The 26018-nt window shown below is 42.1% G+C and overlaps 1 protein-coding gene across 2 annotated transcripts in view; it reads right to left on the reverse strand.

Moving 5' to 3' along the window:
• IL1RAP (interleukin 1 receptor accessory protein) overlaps positions 1–26018 on the reverse strand; it is a 185054-nt gene that overhangs the window by 68009 nt on the left and 91027 nt on the right. For both annotated transcript variants that reach the window (XM_066602080.1, XM_066602084.1), the window contains exon 2: positions 7359–7423. In XM_066602080.1, the coding sequence (XP_066458177.1) occupies positions 7359–7422 (64 nt within the window). In that variant the 5' untranslated portion in view covers position 7423. The remainder of the gene's footprint in view (positions 1–7358; positions 7424–26018) is intronic.

Raw genomic sequence — 26018 nt, forward strand, 5'->3', positions numbered from 1 at the left:
CTCCAAGAACAATGCTGGGAAATAAATATGTCTACATTCCAGTTAAGGGCCATGAGCTTAATTTTCGATTTCTTTAGGTCAAAACGACCCGTGAGTTATGTTATATGTTCTGTATCATAATACTTGATGCAAATACACTTATTTAGGATGACTGAATTATTCATAAGTAGTAGGTCATAGCGGTGTCTGACCAGTATTTAGTACTACTAAAGGGTGCTTTTACACGGGACGACTTGTCAGGCTCAGATGCCCGACTGCTCGTCCCAACGATAATCGTTACTGTGATTTTACACAGGAATGATCATCTCCAGTGAATGGAGGCGGTACGGGACGGGGATCGTTGCAGCCCGCCTCCATTCACAATGAGCAGGCAGTTGTTCATAAGTGACCGACTGCCTGTTTGCACGGACTAACCTGTCATTCAGTTTTCTGCATGCAGAAACTGAACAATGAACGAAAAGTGAACAAATTCTTATTTGTTGTTCAATCAGGGTGTGCATTTTCACTGGATGATATCGTTCACATTCCAGCTGGGTCTCGAGAATCCAAACGATTATCAGCCCGTGTAAAAGGGCCTTAGGATGTTTTAATACTGAAGGTAATGGGATGTAGAAAGGACAAAATGGCAGCATGTTAGGCCATCCAGTTTATGGTCAAGGAAGATAACAAAAAACATCTATAGATGTAGCTGTAAAAATAGAGTAACGTCAGAGGGAACAGAACGAAAGTGGATGTGTGGTAGCTAGGCCTGGGAAGGAAATGGTTAAATGTGGATGTAAAGGGTTAACCAAGACGAGACCGCACTCAGACCTTTCATAGTTTCTAATCGATATAAGGGTTTCTATAGAAGTTTAAAACCTTGAGTTATATTCCCTTCTTCAGTAGATTCATGTACATGTAGGGAATATACTTATGCTATACAGGGTGTCAGTTATAGGATGATGGAATCACATCATGAAAATAGGTTTTCTGCCACTTTGTTTATAAATGTATATCTGTATATTAGATAAAAAGTATTATAAGATTGGGGGAGAAAACTGCCCAAATATGGGAATTCAGGTGGAACAGAAGTTTGTGATAACATGTAACCCAATCATAACGGCATGAGAAAGTGAAAGTAAGTTTTTCTATATAAGGCTCTCCTTTTCTTTGTTCTGAGCACCCAGTTTTTTGGAATGAGAATTTACTGGGTGTATGCCGGCACAATAAACCCCTCATTTCCTGAAGAAACAAGTCTCCGGGGTCCTCTGTTCCCACAGCAGATGGGTGAGATACTACAGTGCAGTACAGGTATTGTGGAGGGGATTTTAGAAATCTCATCTATCTACACTGCAGAGAAAATCTGCAGCATTAATTGACCTGCTTTGCAGATTTAAAATCTGCAGGATGTCAACTGGATGTGGATTTTCAAGGCAGATTTTACTCCTTCAAACGAGGGGGTGATATCCTCTAGGGAATCTGCACTGGTATATGCACCATTTGGGGTGGATTTTCCACTGTAGATCTTAGCCCGTATAAAATCCACAGCAAATCCACAACATGTGAACATACTCGCACACTGCCTTGTTTTTTGTCAGAACCTTCCGACAACTCCTGCGGCTGTCAGAGAATGACGATTTTATGTTTTTTTCAGAGAAGCTAGTCAAAAGGTCACATATAAACTCCAGATGTAAATGCTGACACAGTGTAACCTTCTGCTTACAAATCAAGGTGGTGATGATATAAATGAGTACAATACAATCCAAGAGTGCTGTATTCTTAGATGTCTACATACCAAAAAATGATGGACACAGATGTAGTCACTTATAAAAGCAAAAAAAAAATTGGGAATACAGTAGAACATATCTATAAATCCACACACAATGGCTGGTCTACACTATAATCATTATCAATGTAACCACAGATTAATTGCTGAAACACTATGATGAGCCTCAGATGTTCTGAAGTCAACTGCTAGCTTTCACACCTGCTTTGGGGATTCTGCTTTCCTGATCCGTTCGGCCGCAGGGATTCTTCTTTCCTGCTCCCCAAATGAATGAGCAAAGCAGAATCCCTGCGGACGAACGTCTCGGTCTCTGGACGGAACCGAACAGCACCAGATGGACCCAATTGAATATAATGGGGTCTGGCCTCTTTCCTCCCAGCTGCCCGGCTTCTGGATGGAAGAAAAAGTGCTGTATGCAGCGCTTTATCTTCTAGTATTTTGAGCCGGATTTGTGATAGGACCTCCCACACAGATGTGAAACCGGCCTTATTGTTTCCTTTACTGTATAAAAACATTTGTATGTTACTCAACTATGAAGTTCAAATGTATTTGTAGGAATATTATTACATCAACATTTCCTTTATGGAAGGGCAAATCTATAATGAGAGAATTACTATTATACATATGTTTGCCTTAATTAATGAACAAAAGTGGTATCTTTCTAATGGTTTTGAACACATGGAGATAGATCATTTAGCATAGAGAACTGCAGTCAGTCTGCACTAATAAAACTGCACCGCTTGTTATTATATATGCTATACTGCACATCCAATAACTTAAACATTTCTCAGCAATTATAGGAGGCAATGTGCCAGCAGCTTGACCTAATTTCCACAAATCACCTGGTGCTTGACCATCTGTTGTCAATGATTTGGCACATTACCTTCAAGAATCCTTATGCAAGCAGGTTACTTTCTGAGCACAATCTGGGAGACAATGGACCAAATTACCATATCAGCCAATTGCCGGCTACATTCATGAGTACTGCAGAAAAGGACAGCACTACTTTTGAGTAGGCTGAGGGTTAATGAGCAGCATTTATATTGCAGTAGCATCTAAGAGATGACAAATATCACTTTGAAGCACACTGTGCAATGACAAAAGAAAAATACCGTTTTGAAAATGTAGAAGTAATGAATTATTTATGGTGCAAATGTTAGACTATTTGAAGGAATTCAGTATTAAAGGCGAATGGCAAATAGTAAGCTCCTGAAGTCTGGAATCTGATGTAATCTAAGTGCGGGGACGAAGTCTGGTGCGTGGAGCAAGTCAAAAGCCCCATTTACACGGGACGAATGTTGGGCAATTGGTGCCGACACTCATCTCTGTGCGTACTCGCTCCTGTGCTGTTACACAGGAGCGAGTATCGCTGGCTCACTCACAGAACGGCAGAGATTTCACTCCTCGCCCCTCTCCATTTACTTTAGCAGCAGCTGTTCAGTAATGAACGGCTGCTGTTTACACTCATTATTCAGGATTTTATGCAGCCTAAACGATGAACGATGAACATTCAGTACTGAACGGCTGCTGTGTTAAGTGAATGGAGAGGGGCAGGGAAGAGCGAGGAGTGATATCTCCTCCAGCCACCCAACTGCGAGCCAACGATACTCGCTCCTGTGCGACAGCATGGGAGCGAGTACATGCGGGGACGAGTGTTGGACATCATTTGCCCGACAGTCGTCCCATGTAAATGGGGCTTAAGGTATGAGTGATTGTGCGCTGAAGGCCTTATTCCCACAACCATATATACGTGGCTAATCTATCCACCTAAAAAAATAGCAACCATCTGAAGCATTGGAATCCAATGTATTCATTCAGATGAGTAAGTTTTAGGTTCGTTAAAAAAATAAGTTAAATCGCACTGGAAAAAATAGGTCATCGTTGTCTGATTTTATATGTTGCATGAAAAGAAGGGTCTTGCACTATCTTTTGTTGAGATACGCTGGAATCTCCCATAGACTTCTGTGGTAGCTGAAAAGAAAAGAGGGAGAGGGAGTTTTTCGCTGTTCAAACACTGGGAAAAGAAGACAGCTGGCTCTATTTAAGCATTTGAAGTCATTCCAAGGACTTCTGCCGACTGAGGGATTTCCACGCTCCAGCGTATTTTTTCGCCAAAATCCCGGTCTGATTTTTAGCCAAAAAAAAGCCAAAATATTGTCTCTCTGCTTCAAGCAGAAAGAACGGGTGTGTTTGAATCTAACCATAATGTGGATTTGAACCTGGGACCCTACCACTGCAAGGAAGCAGTGCTAACCACTGAGCCACCGCCACCATCACTTCCACTGTTGTTCAAGGAGGCCAAATTAGAGAACCCAATTTTTACTCCTATTGGTTTTAATGAAAATCGGAATTGGGAGTCCTGATTCACGATTATTATATCAAAAATCAGTCCACACTAATGCTGAAGTCTGGGGTCTAATAAAGACAGAGTGACCTTCATCAATGTAACTTAGAGATGGCGTAGTAGGCACACATTTTCTCTCCTGCAGTTTATTATTTAAAGCAACTGTCATGAGCTTAAAAGTGACAAGTAAAGGCCCATTTACACATCACAACAATCAGCCAAAAGAATGTTTGTGACAATCAGTTGTCCCATATAAACATGTCTGCATATCAAATTATAACCCCTTAATTATTAACTCCTCATTTGTCGGGGACTGATTTTTTTTATGCAGACACAAAAAAATCCCCATCTGTCAGCAACACATGTCCTTGTGTAAATGGAACTGCTGCTGACAATGATGAAACTGCATAGGGACATGTGGCCATATAAACAATAGTTTATCTGACTATACTGGCGATGATTACTCCGTGTAACTGGATGTACAAAAGTGTTGATCAACTTGCTATGAAGTTGATTGGCGCTTGTTTAGTGTAGACTGCCTGCTTGTGTAGATGAGCCTTAAACAGTACCTATAAGGCCACTCTCACACATGCGCTTGGCAGAACGCCACGATTTTGATCACGGCGTTTGGCCACAATTCTACTTTCATTTTCGGATGCAGGCTCCTGCCTCCGACAGCAGGTTGTAGCACACCCCATCATTGTGATGGGTATGAGGTACACTAAACTCAGCAAAATACAGCAGACAGTGCTTGAAAATCGCAGGTCTGCAAGGCCCCAGCCCCCTAAAAAGAGATCGAAGTTGTATGCACTCCAAAATGGTGCAAATGAAAAAGTCAACTTGTCTCGCAAGTTGCAACAGTAAATGAATACAGTGCAGGGATAACGTGGTGGTGATACAGAACCTGCATGTATTACTTCCAGGGATATGTCAACAAGAGAAGACTGAATGTGGGAGCAGGGATCATAAAAATATCGAATGAATGAAGAGTGCAGCCAGAAGCTTAGTGCAGCTTTTGTAACTCAAGGTAACCAATAATATATGGAAAAATCATTATTGTTCTTGTCATGGCTTCTAAAATCTGCAGTGTACTCATTATTCTGCAGGGATAGTTTCCTAAGAGTGTGAACGGGGTACAAAATACATTTACTACCAGTGGAATGTTAGGATTTAGGTCTAAACAGAATCTTCAGCATGCGAGTATGGCCTCTCTGTAAGGCCCAACGTCCGCGGCGGGTTGGATCCCGCAGGCGTGGGAGCCGGCAGCGGAATCCCCACCTGCGCGCGACCGAGGACCCTGCGTACCTGTGCGGGAAGTCTGCCGTCTGCGCAGACCTTTCCACTTCTGGGTTATCTGTACTGCGGATGGTCTGAAGGCGCTCCATTGGACATGCACAATGCAGTTTTTTTTTTTTAAATCTCTGCGGGAATTGCGGCCCATCCGCAGTGTCAGCTGCGGATGGGTAGAGGATTGGACAGCTTCCAATGACTTCAATGGAAGCTGTCTGTGCGGTAATCGCACAAAAATGGAGCATGATGCGATTTGTTTTCTGGACCAAAGAGTCGCTTGATTTGTGGATTCCGCAAATCAAATCCGCCCGTGGACATTGGGCCTAATACATTTCAATACAATAGTTCTCCAAATTCTTAATGTCAGCAAACACAGTTGCACATATCTGCTCCTATTTCCATACATCCACTAGTACCAGAAATGCTGCAGATATTACAGATAGATTTGCAGCAAAATCCACTGACAGGCTTATGGTAGGTTTCTCCATATATCTATGTACCCTTCCCTAATGCAATAAGTGCATTACTGGGGAGCTACATGCTTAGTAAAGGGGTATGTATGTATATTACCCCTTCAAATACTCTCAAACAAATCAGCACATATTCAGAGAAATAGAAATATTTTTATTCTCGTGGTAAAATCAGTCATCAATTCCATCGCTGTAAGCTTTTTTAGATAGTCTGTTCAGTTTATGGGATCAACTGTATTACTATTACAGGGATTGTACCAGGACAGACTATTATCAGCTATCCACAGGATAGGGGATAAAAGTCTAATCGGTGAGGGTCTCACTGCCGAGACCCCCATTGTTCTGTGTCCCCCTCTCAGCCTCACTGCAACCCTCGCATTGAGAAAGACATTGAATGCAACGGCAGTGAATTAATTTTCAGCAGCATTGCCGGGGATAGGTAAAAACTACTTCTGTCATGTCCAACCACCACTCCAGTCAATCCGACATCACTGTGGGTTGGGGCAGTCAGCCCGCAATGATAAGAAGGAGGGTGTCAAGGAACCCCCGTTCTTGAGATTTGTGGGGGTCTCACCTAACCTATGAGTAAGTGATAAAAGTGAATTCTGGTACAACCCCCTACAGTAAATTTTTGATACTAAAGAGTTTGAATTAAAAGGGTGGTCTTAGGAAGAAGCTGTCAGGCAAAAGATTGCTGTGGATCTGGTCCCCAACCAGTTGTTATAGTTTGGGCAAGCCACATCTGTACATACTTTTCAATGGCTGCTCATGCACTATTCATGTAGGATCGAGCCATAATACTTCCAAGAAAATAGCAAAATCAAAGTCACTGCAGTTTTAAAGCCTAAAGGCCCATTTAAACACAGTGATTATTACTCAAAATTCTCTCAAAAGACGGCTTTTGAGCGATAATCGTTGTGTCTAAATGTGCCCATCTTTCACTGTTTGGCCGAACAACGGTTTTCTGTTCAGCAAAACAACTGATAAGCAGGACCGCATGCTGTGTTCTGCCCATGGAGAGCTGATTACAGCTGATAACATTGTTACAGCTGTTTTCAGCTCTCAGCCCCACTCGCAAAACAGCTGATAAGCAGGACGGCACACTGTGTCTGCTGTCCATGGTGCTGAATTCCCCACAGGGAGCCTGTGGCTGAACAATGGAGCTAATTACAGAGCTCAGACCTCCTCCTGAGTTCTGTAACAGCTCCCAGACGCTCATTTGCATGCAAATGAAGCTGATAAGGCACTAATGGCTATTAGTGCCTATTACTACTTTATGCAAAACGATCGCTGATCTTTCAATCTTTTGAAAGATATCTGTGTAAATGGACCTTAGGTCTACCTTTAATTAAGACTATTTGCACAGTTGTATCATTTTTTTATTTTAGATTCACTGTAACAATAAGAAAAAACAATTGGTTGCAAAGATGGTCATAGCCTTTAAGGATGGAGGGCAAGTAGATTTGAATATGCAGGGTTTGTTACTTACCACAAGTGCAGTCTCTTGTGATTGTGAGGAGAAGTAGATATATCACTAGGAAACCGATCTTCATCCTACAGAAAAATAAGTATAGTATATGGGATGAGGTTTAATACAATACTAATCACAATCAACAGATTCTACCATGGCGCGATGAGTCAGCAGGAACTTTTGGCACTTTGTGAGTTTGTATGCTAATAAGTTCGAAGATACATGAAACCGGTGGAATTGAAGTCACTGCACAAATACGGAGATATATACTGTAAAGTCCTAGCTTTGGAGAAATTGCGCTTTATCTCCAGCTCATCTATTTCTAAAGTGAAGACTTATGATGGAGACAAACAGAATTGAGAGTTGAATGTTCTTTCTGTTATGTAAGCAATGCATGGGTCGCTGAAAGTGAATTTTCTTCCATTTTAATGATAACTTATAAATCAAATATAAAATCCAAGCTTCCTAAACAGTCAGAATGTCTTGAATGCTTCAGATGAAGTGTGAAATAGATTCACTTTATGAAAATAAGACTGCCATTTGAAAACTAGCAATCAGCACAGTGCGCCAAGAAATATAGATTTAGAAAAAAAAATTGGCAAAACTGTGTGCTGGATTGTTAAGTATTCTTCCTATTTGGAGCCTTTTCCCCGAGCTCAACACTATGGCCGGTAAAATTAGAACCGAAGACCGATAGTATTTACATGCAGTTGTTACTTTGGTTTACTATTCACCGTGATCTACGGTCTACTGCTATGTACATAAACCATTCTATGAAAATGTATTACAGCACTGAAGCTTAACTTTATTCAAAAGTTGAAAATTCAGGTTTGAAGGTTGTCAAGTACAAACTTGTATTTTTCCCTATAATGGGATTTTCCCCGAGAGATTTGTTTTTGGAAAATCTAGCTCCCTCTGCTATAAAATAACAAAATAGGCTTATAATCACCTCTCCCGGCTCCCGCTGTGTACTGAACCGCTGCTCCGGGTCTTCCCTCTGACATCATATTTACGGTCTTCCCCAGCCTTTTCACCGGATGTCACAGCCAATGACAGAGCTCAGCGATATCATTGGCTGCAGCGCGTGTGATATTCCGTAAAATGGGTGGGACTGCAGCCTATATATGGACAGCGGGAGCGGGTATAAGCCTAAGTTTTACTTTATGGCAGGGGAAACTGAATTTAATGGAAAACAAAGACCTCAGAAAACCACTTTAAGTCATTCTTACAGGTAATCAAGGAACTGTAAGGGCTTTTAGCTGTCCATTTATCACTATACCAGACACTGACCCAACCAACTCAACTCATAAAACTTGAATATTCTGGTTCAGTTGCAGACAAAGGGACGCTAAACCCAAAGCATTAAACTGAGAACAGTGCGAAGATATGCAGACTTGTGACACACAGTTGTGGTGAACATTAGTATTAGTAGCACCCCTCAATTGTAAAGGGAACCTATGAACATGAAGTCCTATTCGTGGCAGCATGGTATAGAGTAGGAGGAGCTGAGCAATTTGATATATAGCTTTATAGAAAAAGATATACTATACTTTGTAATGGTTTTATTTTAATTCCTGATCATTCTGCGCTTAGGAGTCCAGACAGTGCTTCTACTTTGTGATTGATAGCCTTCCTTGAATAATTGTACATACAGAGAGAAGTCTCAATCACTGATAGGACCGCCCACTGGACTCCGAAACCCAGGATGAGGAGGAATAAGAAGGAAAAAAATGCATATACTGAATCTTTTCCCATAAAACTATATATCACTCTGCTCAGCTCATTCTACTCTGTAAGATGCTGCTCATACATCGGACTCCTTGTACAATGTGATAAGTTCCCTTTAGGTATACTATACAAAATAAGTTGGAAAATAAGGCCGCCTGCTCACGACCAGGTCGGATTCTGCACATGGGATCCCACAGCGAAATCCAACCCTGTTCCCAAGCCGTGACCCTCATGTACAGATTCTTCTTATCTGTATTGCAGATGTGCTGGCCTGTGCACATGCGCAGTACAGATAATGCTGCACCGTCGCTAGGCAATGATCCCGCGGCCTTTCCAAAATGATGATTGCAGAAGTGCTGCAGGTCGGACTGCTTTCATTAACTTAAATGGAAGCCATCCACATGGAATCCGCCTAGAAATAGAGAATGCTGCGATTTTTCCCCGACGAGCGGAAAATCGCAATTGATTTCCACTTGTGGCCAGAAAAAATGCTTTTCCATAGCATGCTATGGCGGGTATGTGCTGCAGAATCCAGAGGCGGACGCCCGCTCCAGATTTCATAATGCAAATTCGGCCATGTGCAGGATTTATTAGGACAGTTTAGGTCTACATAAGCTCAAATAAAAAGCAAAACAAGAACAAAGTTAAAAACACTCAAGGGTATGTTCACACCACGGGTTTTGGTACAGAGTCTGTGCCAAAAGCCACTTACAGTATCCTCCTAGTCATCTGAATACAAAATCAGATGAAAATGTCGCCATTTTCACAGTGCAGATTTTTCCGGCATGGATTCGACAGAATAGAGGATAATGCTCTGATCTGACTGCTGAGACCCCCATTGATTCTGACATTCGTGCACACAGAGTTCTCCATTACACATGCATGACCACTGCTCCGCTTCCTTCTATGGAAAGAAGATCGCAGCACTCAGCACTCCTGTGGATACCTGATCTTTAACTATGTTAAAGTAGGTAAAACATGTCAAAGTAACACCTACATGAATGGCCGGACATCCGGTTTCTCAGCAGAACACTGTCTCTGCTGGCTTGCTTTCCTCCCATAGTGCACTCAGGTATCTCCTTCTCAGATAAACCATGCACTTTCCACTTGACAAAGGAAACAGGATTCATCAGACCAGGCCACCTCCTTCCATTTGTTCCGGTCCAGTTCTGATGCTCACATGGCCACTGTAAATACTTTCAGAGATGGACAAGGGTCACCATGGGCACTATGACCCATCTGTCGCTAAGGAGCCCCATACACTGTGTATTCGGTCATCTTTCTAGAATAGCCAACATTAACTTTTTTTAGCTCTTCTTTATGATGGGATCACACAGCCTAGCTTTCGCTCCCAACATGCTTCGGTTAGCCTTGGTGGCCACCCATCACCTTGTCACCCGTTCTTGGACCACTTTTAATAGATACTAACCACTGTTCACCAGGAGGACCCCACAGCTCCTGCCATTTGGAGAGGCCCTGACCCAACTGTCTAGCCATCTCAATTTGGCTCTCATCAAAGTCATTCCGATCCTTACACTTGAAAGTTTTAGCCAATTCCAACACTTCAATAACTCACTGTTCTCTTGCTACCTAATATATCCCACCCTTTGACATGCGTCATTGTAACAACATTGTTGTCATTCATTTCAACTGTCAATGGTTTTAATATCATAGCCAAGTAGTGGATATCTGTGGAGGGGGATATAAAGCTCAGCTACTATATATATATATATATATATATATATATATATATATATATATATATATATATATATATATATATATATATATATATATATATATATATATATATATATATATATGATATTAATCAACACAAAATAGTGTTAATAAGTGACTATTCACTTTAAAGCAGTGTTTTAGAGCAGGGACTCAGACAGCAGTCCCATTGTCAGTAGCCAAGTTGTGACACATTATATATGTTGAATACCCAAAAGAAGATACAATTTTAGAAGTGGCAATAGAAATCCAATGCAATTAATTTGTTCAGGAGCAGGTGGTAGGAGTGGCAATCAATACATATATGGTGATATAGTGATACGTTTCAAGCAGAGTGAAACTATTTTATCCACTTGAGATTGAACTTAAGGCCCATTTATGCGGAGTGATGATCACTCAAAAAAAAAAAAAAAAACGCTAAAAAGCAATCATTTAAGTGATAATCGTTGCGTCTAAACGCGCAGCCATCGTGCACTGCTAGCTGATCGTTAAATTCAGTCCAACCTAAAACTCGTTGTGCGGTCTTATCAGAGCCGCACGCCGAGTTCTCCGCGGGTAGTGCTGATAGCATTGTTTCCTGCCGGAGAACAAAGGAGCTGAATGCACATAAGAGCCCTCTGGCTATTAACTGCTTTTAGTAAAGGCTTCATTTGCACGGTAATAAGCTATTAAGTAGCTGAGTAGCTACTTAATAGTTTATGCAAAATTATCACTTAAAGTGGTCACTCAAACTGTCGTTTCAGTGATTTTTGAGCGGTCATCACTCCGTGTCAATGGACCTTTTCTATTATTTATCATTACCATCACACATGTTAAAGAGAATGTATCACCTATATTGCTTTACTAATTAAAACCTGATAGTGAAATACTATGGGGACAGTTATCTCGCCTGAGCCGCATTTAACAGCATTTACAGATATGCTTTACAGTAGATACAAAAACGGACAGGAGCTCACCAATTGACTTCTAGGGTAGGCTTTCTAGGCATGCTGTGTGGTCTGTGCAGAAGTCATTTATCAGGAAGGGGTAGTAGATAGTCATAGCTGATCATCAATTGTGAATGGTGGATCCTGTGTTAAGGTGCTTTTACATGGGCCGATAATTGTTCAGATTCCCACGATCCAGTAAGAATCTGAATGATTACCATTGAGTGTAAATGCACGCAGCAACTGAATGACGAATGAGAAGTCTGCCCATGTAAATCTATGAACGACTGGAGGCAGGCGGGCCGGAACGATCCCCAGTCTGCTCCGCCTCCACTCACTAGCGCTAATCGTTCCTGTGTAAGAGCACAGGAATGATAATCCTGGGCCGAGCTGTTGGGCATCTGTGCTGCAAAGTTTTCTCTACAGATCATAATATGTCACACTATTAACCCTTTGCAATCCAATTTTGGATTCAGGGTTTCCTAGGGAGCTTTCTCTTTCTGTCATTATACAATGCCGCCATCTACTGGCTAGAGTCAGTACTGCAATATGTGACACACTGGAGAGGCCCCTGACAAAAGAGCGGCCAGTAATTTACAGTAAGAATACCCCGCCGGACGTTTTCTGACATCAGAGCTGTATAGTCTTCAATCAGAATGTCTTCAGACGTCAGACAGTGGATTGGAAAGGGTTAATAGGCTCTGTGGTCAGTGTAAAAAATACTTAAAGGGGTTGTCCCGCGCCGAAACAGGTTTTTTTTTTTTTCAATAGCCCCCCCGTTCGGCGAGACAAACCCGATGCAGGGACTTAAAAAAAAAACAAACGGACAGTGCTTACCTGAATCCCGTGACTTCGCGCTCCGGTGACTTCTTACTTACCTGGTGAAGATGGCCGCCGGGATCTTCACCCTCGGCGGACCGCAGGGCTTCTGTGCGCTCCATTGCCGATTCCAGCCTCCTGATTGGCTGGAATCGGCACGTGAAGGGGCGGAGCTACGAGGAGCCGCTCTCAGGCACGAGCGGCCCCATTCAGAAAAGAAGACCGGACTGCGCAATCGGGCGATTAGACGCTGAAAATTAGACGGCACCATGGAGACGAGGACGCTAGCAACGGAACAGGTAAGTGAATAACTTCTGATAACTTCTGTATGGCTCATAATTAATGCACAATGTACATTACAAAGTGCATTAATATGGCCATACAGAAGTGTATAACCCCACTTGCTTTCGCGGGACAACCCCTTTAATTTTAGGATTTAAAAAAAATTCACCAAAAATTCTTAGAAAATATGTTTAACATAAAAAAATGGATTGACACAATAGGCCATTTTCCGATGACACATCCCCTTTAAATTAGAATAACGTCTACTTAAACTGTAAAGATATTCCAACATTAAAATATTCGTAAATAGTTGTGTCTTAATGCCATGCAATCTGATGTTAATACAGTAGTCAGATCGTACTGTGTAGAGTTAAAACAGCAGCCCCCGTCATACTGAGGTGGATGAATCCCAATGCAGTCATTTCTATGTATTTACCATCTACAATAAATCCACATATGTACCTTCTTCTTATCACAAATACCAGCACACTGCCGGCTTCTACAATAAACTGTGAAGGTGTATGCATTGTTAGAAACCAGAAGAGAAGCCAACACATCTGATTCCCAGAATCCCTTCTGCAAAGCTTTGTATAATTACATTGCATGCCCTGGAGGGTCAGGGCCGAATACCCATGAGAAACCACAAAGCACTTACACTAATTCTAACCCTAATATAGGTCACTACTTTTGGTTACAGAAAATAAAAATGCAGTAAAATGTAACGTTTCTCTGTAGCCGCAGGACAGCAGTTAATGGAAACCTTATCATAGAGATAGATGTCCTTTTACCAGGGACGAACGATGACAAACTGGCCTTCATTTGTTTATCGCCTGGTGCAGGCACTATTCCTTACCGGACAAACATAACTAGTAGTTTATAATGTTCATTTACAATGGCGCACTAAATGAGCAGTCAGCAGTAGTTAGAAAACATACAAGTCAATGACAAGAAATAGCAGCTGGAAGCAAACACTGTCCGAGTCCGTTTGGAATAGCTTCTGCATTATTGTAGCAGTCGGTTTACTTACTCCATGCTTCTCTTGGTATTGGAAGGAGATAGAGAGGATCAGTTATGCCTGATGTCAACTGTAGGTGGAGCAGTCCCGGGAGGTTTGGAGTACCTCCCATTCTAAGCACTGCCCCCTTTTTCATGAAACCAGTTCATCAGAAGTCCACCAATCACCCCCTGTCAGCACCTCCACTTCCAGATTGGTCTCTAAAGAGTCTATAAAGGACAAAGTTTCTTCCCTCTCCCTATGCCGATGATGTGTTTGCAGTGGCAGAGTGTCGGGCCCATTGTTAAAGGAGTTGTCAGACATAAAAAAAAGTTTTCAATTCTAGTTTGCAGTGTGAAAACGTAATAAAGAGCCCATGTTCACTTTTTTCCGCTCGTCCCCTGCCGGTGGTTCTGGTCTCACGACTGATGTAATTTTTGCAGGCTGCAGCAAACAAACTGGCAAGCTATAGCAGCCAATGACAGAGCTCAGCGATCATCGTGTTATTGGGTGCAAGGACAGTTTTACAGGATGTGATAGGCTAACCACAGCCTGCAAACAAACAACACAGTGGACTCCGAGCCACCGATGAGGAGAGGCGAGTATGAACTCTATGAGCTTTTTATTAGGTCTACACACTGACAGACCCCTTTGGAAAAAACTGTTTAACTTGGACAACCCCTTTAAGCCAGTCTCTTTATCAGCTGTAACAGAGAAGGCCTCTGATTTAGCAATTGACATGAGCCTGAGAGACAGCCCCTTCAAACATGTCACGAACACAAACAGGGTGAGCAAGTTGTCTGCTGTCTCAAGACCAAACTAGAGGTGGGACAGGATCCATGGCCAGGAGTGATAGTACCCTGATTCCCTGAAAATAAGACCGGGTCTTATATTAATTCTTGCTCCAAAAGATTTAACTTTTTAACATGTATAGCTGCCTGGACACTATTTAAGTTGACTTTTTTTATTAACTGTTATTAGGACTAATTTTTGGAGTAGGGATATTTACAGCATCCTTACAAATCCTGAAAAACTATGCGAGGGCTTATTTTGGGGTAGGTCTTATTTTCAGGGAGACAGGGTAGGAGATTGGTAGACTTGATAAATAACATATATTACTAAGTACAATCCTTTTAATATATATATATATATTTATTATATAATTGGACTAAAATTTTCTTGCTCGACAAATCTTTTAAAGGGGTTGTCAAAGTTGTAGGTTTTCCCTAAAATGCCTTTCCTATGCGGTAAAATAACTAACCGTCACACACTTACCTCGCCCGGCTCCTGCTGTGTCCCACGGTGCTGCTAGGCCCTCCGCCTCTGTGTTTGCATACAGGATGCAATCCTGCCCAGTTTACAGGTAGTCACAGGAGCTCCAGCCAATGACATAGCTCAGCAATCGAGTGCTGAGCTCTGCTATTGGCTGCAGAGCATGTAATGTCCTGCAAACATGCTGCAGAAGCCTGTAAACCTGGCTGCAGAGGGCAAACAAGAGCAGTGGTATAGGACACAGCAGGAGAGGCAAGTATGTGACTGTTAGCTATTTTACTACATGAAAAAGGCTTTTTGGTAGAAACCTACAAATTGGGCGATCCATTTAAGGATAATGAATTTTCAAAAGGCATCAACATTCTAAGAGTCTATAAAGGTAGAGATTACTTAGTTACACCATTTAAGTATAGTAGAAAGCAAACTTGTAACCTTATTTCAATGCTAGTTTGCAGTGGGTGAATAATCTCATAAAGGCTTGCCTATAGTGAGAATGTATTTATTGGAAAGGTTCTGCCATCATCAGAATAAAGGATGCAAAAAAAGTTAATCAAGCAGAAAGCATATGAAAGCATTAGCCATACAGAGATAATATATCATATGCTCAGCCCTGCAGAGCTAAATTACAAGGTGTGCAAATAGGTGAAATGGACTGGCAAAAAGGGAAAGAAACCTTCCAAGACTGAAAACTACAGCTGTATTCATAACTAATAAACGTAAAGTAATTCCTGCAAGAACAATGTGTCAGTTTCTTCTGGAATATGTTGTGGCAGTGCAGCCACTGTAGTGAGGAATTTTAACCCCTACATGACCACAGTGCAGGAAAAAGGTCGATAGAGAAGGGTTCTCTATTGCAGAATAGCCTCACTGTGCTACACTTGATAGGCCTTGCTAAAAGGAGGAAGAATTTCCCACTTTAGCTCCTAAGCTTCTGAGCTCCTGGCTACACTTTGATGGTACAGCGGATCTTAACGCTGTGAACCGCAAGGCACAAGACATCCTCTATGCTGGGACATAACATACGATATATGATTTAAGCTGATTGATGTTTGGAGTTGCTAGGCCTGATTGTTCAAAAGGGCAATGCTAGATATATAGTAAGAGGCCAGATGGCCATGATTTGTTTAGGTTCCTGTGCACTGTATATGTGTTACATTTGCTGTGATGATGCAATACACCTGACAGAAGACAGCTGTGATAATTTGCTCCTGGGACCTGTAGTTCTATGGGTTTCCAGTAGCACACTTCCAGAGGTATGGGATGATTGAACTGGCTGGGTGTCTATAGCTCCAGTCAGCCAATTACCACCGAGCTGCTGCCATAAATGCCAGCCGCTCTTGCTAGAGGGAGCTGGTCATTGATCTTTCTCCTCATTCCTCTCAGAACCCCGATGTATAGAGCCATGCTTGTTTTGCCTGGTGATACTGCATGCATTAGGTTCTAGGTGTTCCCTTGTCTGTTGGTATAAATAATGTCATGTTAAGCTGGTATGCCATTTACCATCTATTGCGAGCCAGGCCCCTAGTTTCCAGTGTGGGGCTGTCCCTATTGGGACCATTACTTCACTTGCAGGCAGGATTCCCTGGGGTTTGAGTTGTCTTGTTAAGAGTAGGGACTCACGAGACCATGAGGACCCTTGTCATGGGCTCGTGAGCTTCAGTATCTTGCTCTAAATATGAACCAATACCTCGTACGTACTTTAGGTATTCCATCTGCTTATGCGTGCTGGTATTCCAAGTAAGTGGTATATTGTGTGTCAGATATTGTTGGATGTCTGCTCGCAAGTGCCATTTACTGTTCAGTCTGTTTCAGTGTCCGTTTGTGTGCATTCCCCTTTTATTCACGTTTGTCCTAGGTGTGGTGTGCAATATGCTCAGGTCGAATGTGATACTGGCTTTAACCCTTTCCAATCCACTGCCTGACCACTGAAGACATTGTGATTTAAGGCTGTACAGCTTTGATGTTGGAAGACATCCGTCAGGGTTCTCTTACTGTATATTGTCAGCCTCTCTGTTATTGGAGCCTATCCAATGTGTCACCTCATGCAGTACTGGCTTTAGCCAGCATATAACGCCATTGTATAACGGCAGAAAAAGAGTAACCCCCTAGGAAAACTAGGATACAAATTGGATTGGAAAGGGTTAAAGAAAGTTGCTAGTATTGGACTGACTTTCTAAACGTGTTCCAATCGCCTTACGGTGGAAGCTGGTGGTCCCAAGCGAGGGACTAATAACCTAATATCACAATGTATTGTATTTATATTTGCTGAATTGTAAATGAATTTAGTTTTTCGGAATAGAGTAGAACAAGTGCTTAAGAAGGAGCTGTCACGGCTCCTGACAAGTTTGTTTTAGTGTCTATTTCTATTACCCATGAAATAACAAATTCTGGAGCATCTTTTTTTAGAACTCCGTGTTGTGCCGTTCCTCTGTTATTCATCCTAGGAATCTGTGAATAAATTGACAGCTGGGTGTTACCAGTTGAAGGCGTGTCCCTACACACCCTATACTGTCCAATCACTGCTGACTGTATAACACTGTGCAAGGACACCTATTTTGACAAGTGGAATGGTAACAGAGTTATCAAATTATATGAATTAATCATAAACTTTCAGAAGTAATAACAGGAGTAGCACAATGCAGAATCATGAGATAGGACGCTCTAGAATTGCTATTGTCTGTTTCCATAGGCATTAATTCTTTGTTTCCCATTAGTCTTTGACACCCAGAATATCATAGCGTGCTACATTATGTTCTAATGAAAATAACTACACAGATAACTAACAGACCTTTGAGAAGTCAAATAATCTTTATAAAATTAATCATAACTACTCCATCTTTTGGTTCATGGCTACTGAAAAATGGAAGCTATGCTCCCACTTTTTGCATTACCCTCGCTCCTCCGGGATTGGTATGGGGGGGTGGGGTGGGGGGGGAATTAAACTTTTTATCAGTGGTTTGTAAAACATCCTATACTCCTGGCTACCCGCATCTTCGGCGCAGGGCTTCGTTCTCCACGCTGGGTCTGGGTTGACAGGCTGTAGTTAACCTGTTTATGGGACGTTACACGCTGCTGCAGCCAAACACAGACCTCAGAGATCAAGCGCCAAAGCTTGCGACTGGCTGCAGCAGCCTCTGGAAACATTGTTTTGTTCCACAACTACAAGTGCCAATCAATTCAAAAAATAGATTCTATATGTTCCTGATCACAATCTCTAATCTATTCTTCAAGCTGGTATGTTTTTAAAAGGTCTTGCCCTACGAAATGTAATAAACACCCGCTTCGGCTGCGCAGGCAGCTTTCATATAGGATCAACTTCTGAAAATATCCCTAATTCTTGTAGAAGCAGAATTCTAAGATGTAATAACATTGTTCTTACAGTTTATTATTAGTATTTTTTTAAGTCTTGAAGGCACTGCATCGCTATATTAAATGTGGAGACCAAGATTCCCTTAGGATAACATTTTTCTGCAAAGCAGTTTCTAAGAACTTTAGTTTGCTCATAAGATCCTCATTCTTTGTAGAGTTCTTTCTCATCCTCTTATATTGTCTGTAAGGCACATTCCTTCACCATTTGGGAAGATGAATACTACTGTTAACAGTCATAGAAATATAGAAGAGCAGCAACAGAAAAAGACCAGCTGGTCCATCTAATCGGTCATTTTTAAAGGTCTCTCTTGGGGCTCATGTCCACGGGCAGTTTTCACCACATATTACGCAAGCGATGCACAGTCGTGTGATATGCAGTGAGTGGAGCCAAGAAAGTCAATGGACTTCCATTGATCCATGCACACTGGTGTGTAGCTACAATAGATCGCAGCATGCTCTGTTGCCACGCAGCATACTTTGTATAGGCAGTAGAGATGAGCGAGCATACTCGCTAAGGCAAACTACTCGAGCGAGTAGTGCCTTATGCAAGTACCTGCCCGCTCGTCTCTAAAGATTCGGGTGCCGGCGGAGGGGTGGGGGAGATCTCTCTCTCACTCTCTCCCGCAACTCACTGCTCTCCCCCGCCGGCACCCGAATCTTTAGAGACGAGCGGGCAGGTACTCGCATAAGGCACTACTCGCTCGAGTCGTTTGCCTTAGCGAGTAAGCTTGCTCATCTCTAATAGGCAGCATATGCAAACACTGTCCGTTCGCAATACATTGCTTAGGACACCAATTTCATATGCAAACCCACTATAAAACGATTATCCTCCGTCGTCTGATCGTTGGCTTCGTTTAGAACAAACGATTATCCTTCGTTTAAACAATAACCATTCTGTCCAAAAGCTCCTTAAAGGGGTTGTCCCGCGAAAGCAAGTGGGTCTATACACTTCCGTATGGCCATATTAATGCACTTTGTAATGTACATTGTGCATTAATTATGAGCCATACAGAAGTTATTCACTTACCTGTTCCGTTGCTAGCGTCCTCGTCTCCATGGTGCCGTCTAATTTTCAGCGTCTAATCGCCAGATTAGACGCGCTTGCGCAGTCCGGTTTTCTTTTCTGAATGGGGCCGCTCGTGCCGGAGAGCGGCTCCTTGTAGCTCCGCCCCGTCACGTGCCGATTCCAGCCAATCAGGAGGCTGGAATCGGCAATGGACCGCACAGAAGAGCTGCGGTCCACCGAGGGAGAAGATCCCGGCGGCCATCTTCAACCGGTAAGTAAGAAGTCACCGGAGCGCGGGGATTCAGGTAAGCACTGTCCGGTTTTCTTGTTTAACCCCTGCATCGGGTTTGTCTCGCGCCAAACGGGGGGGGCTATTGAAAAAAAAAAAACCCGTTTCGGCGTGGGACAACCCCTTTAAGTCGGACGAGCCCTTTAACACTCCGGTAGATGCCTTTACATTCACCACAAACGTACATTCGTACCAACTAACATCTAAATGTTAAGAGGGTTGGAAAAGATCTGCTAAGACGCAAATAATCCCTTCCTGATTTATAGGCATATGAAAATTTCCTTGTTATCAATTTAAACCACTGCATTTCATTGATTTTTCCAGACACGATTAGACTTCTGAATGTTGTCAAGCAATACGTCTCATTTTAATGTATTTATTTCAAATTCCTCTCTCAAGTCTTCGCCATTTGCGCACATGTCAATGTTAGTCTACATCGTTATGCAGAAATGATTGCAGAAGTCTCCATTAGCATGAAAAATACCCACAAACGAAGTAACAAAGAAAACAAGAATTAACTTGCGGCGGCACAACGACTGTAACAAATAAAAAAAGAAATGTTTTTTTTTTGGTCCGCACTGTAATGTGATGTTTTACATAAGGTAATTCTGCATGCATATACGAGCACAAAGCATATCCTTTATTCTAGCGCCGCTCCAGCCACAACTGAAACAAGTAATTACTCAGGAGGGCGCCAAGCAGAGGCCTTTAATTTGACACATCTAAGGCATTTATTCTCAGACCACTGCTTCAGGTATACCGCACATCTCGCTCTTGATAGTCGGCGTGTCAGGGGCGACAATACATTAGATGGGAACTGCTGGCAAATTTTTAGCCTACATTTATCAAAGGTTTATTTTGCAAAACCCGATCAAAACGGAACGCTGCTGCTCTTTTTTCTGCTGATGTTCAGAAAGGTTATCCTGTGTAATTAGAAGGAGGACGATAAAAACATCCTGTAGCAAATAATTCTATAAAAGCGTCTTCCAGAGATGAACCTCTAATGTTTGCAGCAAGTCCTAGTTGTGTGTGCTAATTCAAGCTGTAAACACACCCAGACTACAAAGTGCAAATACTCCAAACTATGTTAGGCATAATTAGCAGGTTGATTTATTAGGCTCATCATGAGGATGATGATAATGATGAAATGATTTGTTCTCATGTTGAATAATAATCAGATATGGAACACAGAATGCTCATTTAAAGAGGTTATCCAGGATTAGGGGAAACCAAAAAGTCAGTTTTCTTCCCCACAAACAGCGCCACTCCTCTTCAGGACCGTGTCTGGTACTGCAGCTTATGGGTGTAGAATATGACAAATTCTGAGCTACCAGGGTTGTCTATTCTCATTAAGAATAGTATGTGTTATGTCATGTTAATATATTAAATGGAGCCACTGTGTACAATGACCATAGCGTAAACCGGGAACAAGTAGCCAATAAGGATGTTGCTGCTCCTAAATTTTCACATTAATACCATTAAATGGCTATTATAGTACTTATTGTGGTGTTACTAAAAAAGTATCAAAAGAGCTCCGTAGTGGTCCAGCTGGCTATTAAACGGTAACAATACTTGTTTACCTCTTGTATAGCAGCAGTTGGCAAAGTCAAGTCATATTTGGTGAGGGCAATTGGTACTCTGCCGTTGGTACAAAAAAGGGGGCAGCGTGACCAGATATGGGAGCATACGAGGGTGCTCAGATCCCGCTTGGTCTTTAAATGGAAACACTGTTACAGCAGAAAAAAAGATGATCCGGTTTTAAGACAAATCTGTATAAAAACTAATATCTTTATTTTATACAGGGTGGTCCAAAGGTATGGAGACACCTGAAGAAATGGAAAACAGTGGTTGCGAATGGCATCCTGCAGGTAAGGGGCAAATATGTGAAGGGCGATGTTCAATGGGGCCTTGTGTAGCACCGAGTTTTAAGGCAGCAGTATGCAGTCCAACGCTCTCGCTCACGACCTGAAGGTTGCGAGTTCAATCCCCACATGGTTCAGGTAGCTGGCTCAAAGTTGACTCAGCCTTCCATGCGTACTCATTTTACCTTCTGAGTACCCAGCTTGCTGGGGGGTAATAAACAAATTACCTGAAAGCGCTGCAGAATAAGTTGGCACTATGCAAATAACAAGTCCCTTTCCCCCTCCCCTTTTCCCACTTTCCTTTCAACACAGTGGCTGTTTTGAAAGCCGACATCTTGGAATCAAGTCATTTTTTCAAGAAGGGGTACAGTACATATGTATTTGATGAGGAATCCAAATCAGTACTTAAATGTGATGTATCCTTATTCCAGACAAAGTTATTATACATTTTCTCTTTGTTACAGACACCGATATGGATACAAAATTAACACATGAAGAGAGAACCGAGATTGTACTGATCTTTGGACAGCGCAGTACTCAAGTCATTCAAAACTGATGTGAACTCCATAAAAAAGCTGCCAAATTCAGGTTGAGGATCCTTATTCATGGCAACTGCATGCCTTATCTTCCACATATTTAAAATCCCAAGAATGAATGTGTTGAGCTCATTTGATTTTCACTTGATCCGAGATTGGTTTGGAGGATTTTAAATATGGGAAAGACACAACATGCAGCTACCAGTATGTTGGCAAGTGTTGCAATTTTTTTGGGGGAGTTCACAGGATTTTTAAAGCATTTCAATAAAGATACAAGTATTTATTCACATTCCTTGCAAAGTTGGATCATCTATCTTTAAATGCTCTGCAGTTACTGACTGATGCTACACACCAAAGTCTTTACTGCTTGCTTGAACTGCTGTCCACCATGCTTAGTGTTGCACATCTCTCTACTCTCTTGCAACTTCTTCATTCAGTATTTTCTGACAACAAACGTGAACACCCAAATATGTTGACTGACTAAAGTGGGTCTTTTTTTACAAAATTTTTCTTTTGCCAGGAGTCCCTTTAGGAGTATTGATAATATATGAATCAAAGTGCCCACTGTGTGTCTGTGAGAACATACTAGACAGTATACGGAATAGTAAAATAAGACCTTGTTATGGTGTTAACTGCACCATGGTTTCTGGGTTTTGTTTCACTCATCCTTGGCAATTTAGGGTTAATCATTCCCTCTGCTGTTTAGCTGCTAGGCTGAGATGATTGATAGCTCAGCTAGCCAGTCCAAAACGTAATAAGTTTGGTTTTGCTACTGGGTTGGCTGGAATGATTGTCAGCTCAGCCAGTCAATCAGGTTCTTTCTAGTCCTATTTAGTTCAGCTTCTTTGAACACAAGTTGCTGGTTAAACGGATTTTGTACTGGCTAGATGCTGTGCAAGAGACCCCTGTGTTTCAGTGTTAGAGGTTGCATCAGTCAGCTTTTGTACTTGAGGTTTATTAGATTTAGGGATTAAGTGTTAGTGCAGTGATCACCAAATAGGCTTCTTCACCCATAGTTGGGTCGTCTTTTTCTGGATGGGTGCTCCGCTTGAGGGGACTGGTCCAGTTCAGGTGATTCTGACATCTTTGTCCTCATAGTACTCCGCACCTAGTTATACTTGTTTTTAATATTATAAGTTAGTCCGTGAACACTATCATTTCAAGTTTCTTGTTGTGCTCTGTTTTTGTTCCCGAAAGTAGTAGTCACTATCAGTTTGATAAACTACAGATAGTCCCCGACTTGCGGACATTCAACTTACGAATTTCGCAAGATACGAACTATCTGTCCTGCACAGTATGATGTAATGCTATGGCATTACATCAAACTGTGCAGAAACCGGGCAGGCTTCTATCAATCGGTCACATCGCGGTTGCTAGGCAGCTGGGGGCCTTCTGAAAGGCCCTAGGGCTGTCTATGCAGAGCGCCTATCAAGCCGTGCGCTTGATGGGCACTCTGCATAGGCAGCCCTGGGGCCTTTCAGGAGGTCCCCGGCTGCCTAGCAACCACACAGCGTCCCACGATCTCATCATGGGACGCTGTACGGGCCCCCTGAACGTCGGGTGCAGGCTGTTTCTTACAAGCTCGTCAGAACTGTTTACAGGTCTGACAAGCGGCGCGGCTCGTCGGAACTGCTGCTGTGCTGCCGGGTGCCCGCTGTAAGAACAGCCGGCACCCGACGTTGTATGGAGCGGGATCCACCCGAGATCCTGCTTCATACAACCATTTGTTCGGACTTGTGAACAAATTGACTTGCGAACGGGCTCCTGGAACCGAACGTGTTCGCAAGTAGGGGATTACCAGACGTAACATTATAACCAGCAACTTGTGATCAAAGAAGCTGGAATGAATAGCACTAGAAAGAACCTGATGACTGACTGAGCTAACAATCAACCAAGCCAGTCCAATAGCAAAACCAAACTAAGAAAGTAACTGACTGACTGGCTGAGCTATTTCAGCCAGCCCAGCAGCTAAACCCACAGAAGGAATGCCAGACTGCAACGGCTGAGAGAAACATGCATCATCACAAAATAGGAAGTCATGACGCAATCGACACAGGACAGACCGATTTTGGCACGTTTTACTTGGCTATTGCAATCCTTCAGTCCCTTGAGGATATCAAGCTACCAGTTACCAAATTCTGTATAAATTATAGTCGACAGATAGGTAAAACCTTTCAACAAGAGAAATTAACCCCTTTACGCCCCAAGATGTATACGTAAATCCTCAGTATATATGCAGAGCCCACCCCATACAGGGCTGGTGTCAGAGTTCTTACTGATTGCGGCTATTAACCCTTTAAGTGCTGCTGTCAATTCTTACAGCGGCATTTTGATGGCCTGATCAGCGATCATAGGTCCTGAATGGCCCTCCTAGAGTGAGATGTCAGGGTAGTGTAAGGGTGTCAGGGCAGTCTTAATAGACTGCCTACAAAGATATCCTATACTGCAATACTGACCTATAACAGTTTATGGTATAAACGATTAAACAAATTCAAGTCCCATTCAGGAACTTAAAAAAAAAAAAAAAAAAAAAAAAAGAGTAAAAGTCATTGGAAAACGTTTAAAAAAAACCAACCTTTTCCCCTATTTATAATAAAAATAATCAAAACAAAAACATAAAAGTCCATAAACACAGGCATAAAAGTTCAGTGTATCAAAATTATGCGTTATTTATCCTGTATGGTAAAAAGCGACGGAAGAGTACACACGCCACCAGAATTTTTGGTCATGTCATCTCCAAGAAAAAGATTTTTATAAAAGCAATCAAAGTATGTATTGCAACACGGTACCACTAGACAACACAGGTCATTCTGCAAAAAAATGAGCCCTCATACAACCCATCATCAGGAAGATTAGTTATTGAGGTCAGAAGATGGCGGCAAAAAAATTGTTTAAGAACAATTTACTTTTTAAAAGTGGTAGAGCAAAAAAAAAAAAAAAAAAAAAAAAAAAAGAGACCTAAATAAATGTGGTGTTGCCGTAATCACACCGACCTACAGAATAAAGTTATCATGCCATTTTTGCCAAAATATGCATGCCATAAAAACAAGACCACACCTCCCCCCCCCCCACTCCCTCCCAAAAGATGGTATAATTGTGTTTTATTATATTTCACTCCTATTGTAGGTTCAAATCTGAACAAAGGTGATGGCTGTATTGGCGTTTTATGTTCTAATTGCGTTTACTACTCTTGCTCTTGTATTTCTCTCGCAATGAAAGAACAAGTGTGGTGGCTCAGCTGTTAGCACTGTTGCCTTGCAGTGCTGGAGTTGTAGGTCCAAGTCTGACCCAGGGTGATGGCTTTTTGGAGTTTTTCAAAGCTGATGTTGCTCTTGATGAGATTTGAATCTAGAACCCCAGAATTGCAAGGCAACAGTGCTACCCACTGAGCTATATTCATTGATTTTCCACTGTACAAGTTCTGCAGTCTTCCTGCCTTGTGTAAACATACACTAAACCACGGAAGTTAATGTGTCACTCAATTTGAAGCAGAAGCCACTTGGTCATATATATATATTAACAAAATTGCATTAGTATGAAAAAAGTATTATTTGCCATTTAATGTAGCAGCCAGTGATGTAAAACTGTGCGGTGAATGTGGTTTTCCTCTTCTTGGTGGCATAACATGAGTTTTGCATGTCCTATTCCCTTCAGTTTTCACAGGCAAGAAAAGCAATGTGCGCAGTTCGTGCATATCAGGCAGCATGGATGGGTGCCCATGTGCTGTCTGGTGCAAGTTACACCCGGGTATCTTGACTACAGCTGAACTCGCAAACAGCTGTCTGAATACAGCATTAGTTCCATCAATACTCAGGTGCTGCTATGTAGATCACATTAAATGGCATGTAATGCTTT

Source organism: Eleutherodactylus coqui, chromosome 1 (assembly GCF_035609145.1).
Source record: "Eleutherodactylus coqui strain aEleCoq1 chromosome 1, aEleCoq1.hap1, whole genome shotgun sequence".
NCBI classification, from domain to species: Eukaryota; Metazoa; Chordata; class Amphibia; order Anura; family Eleutherodactylidae; genus Eleutherodactylus; species Eleutherodactylus coqui.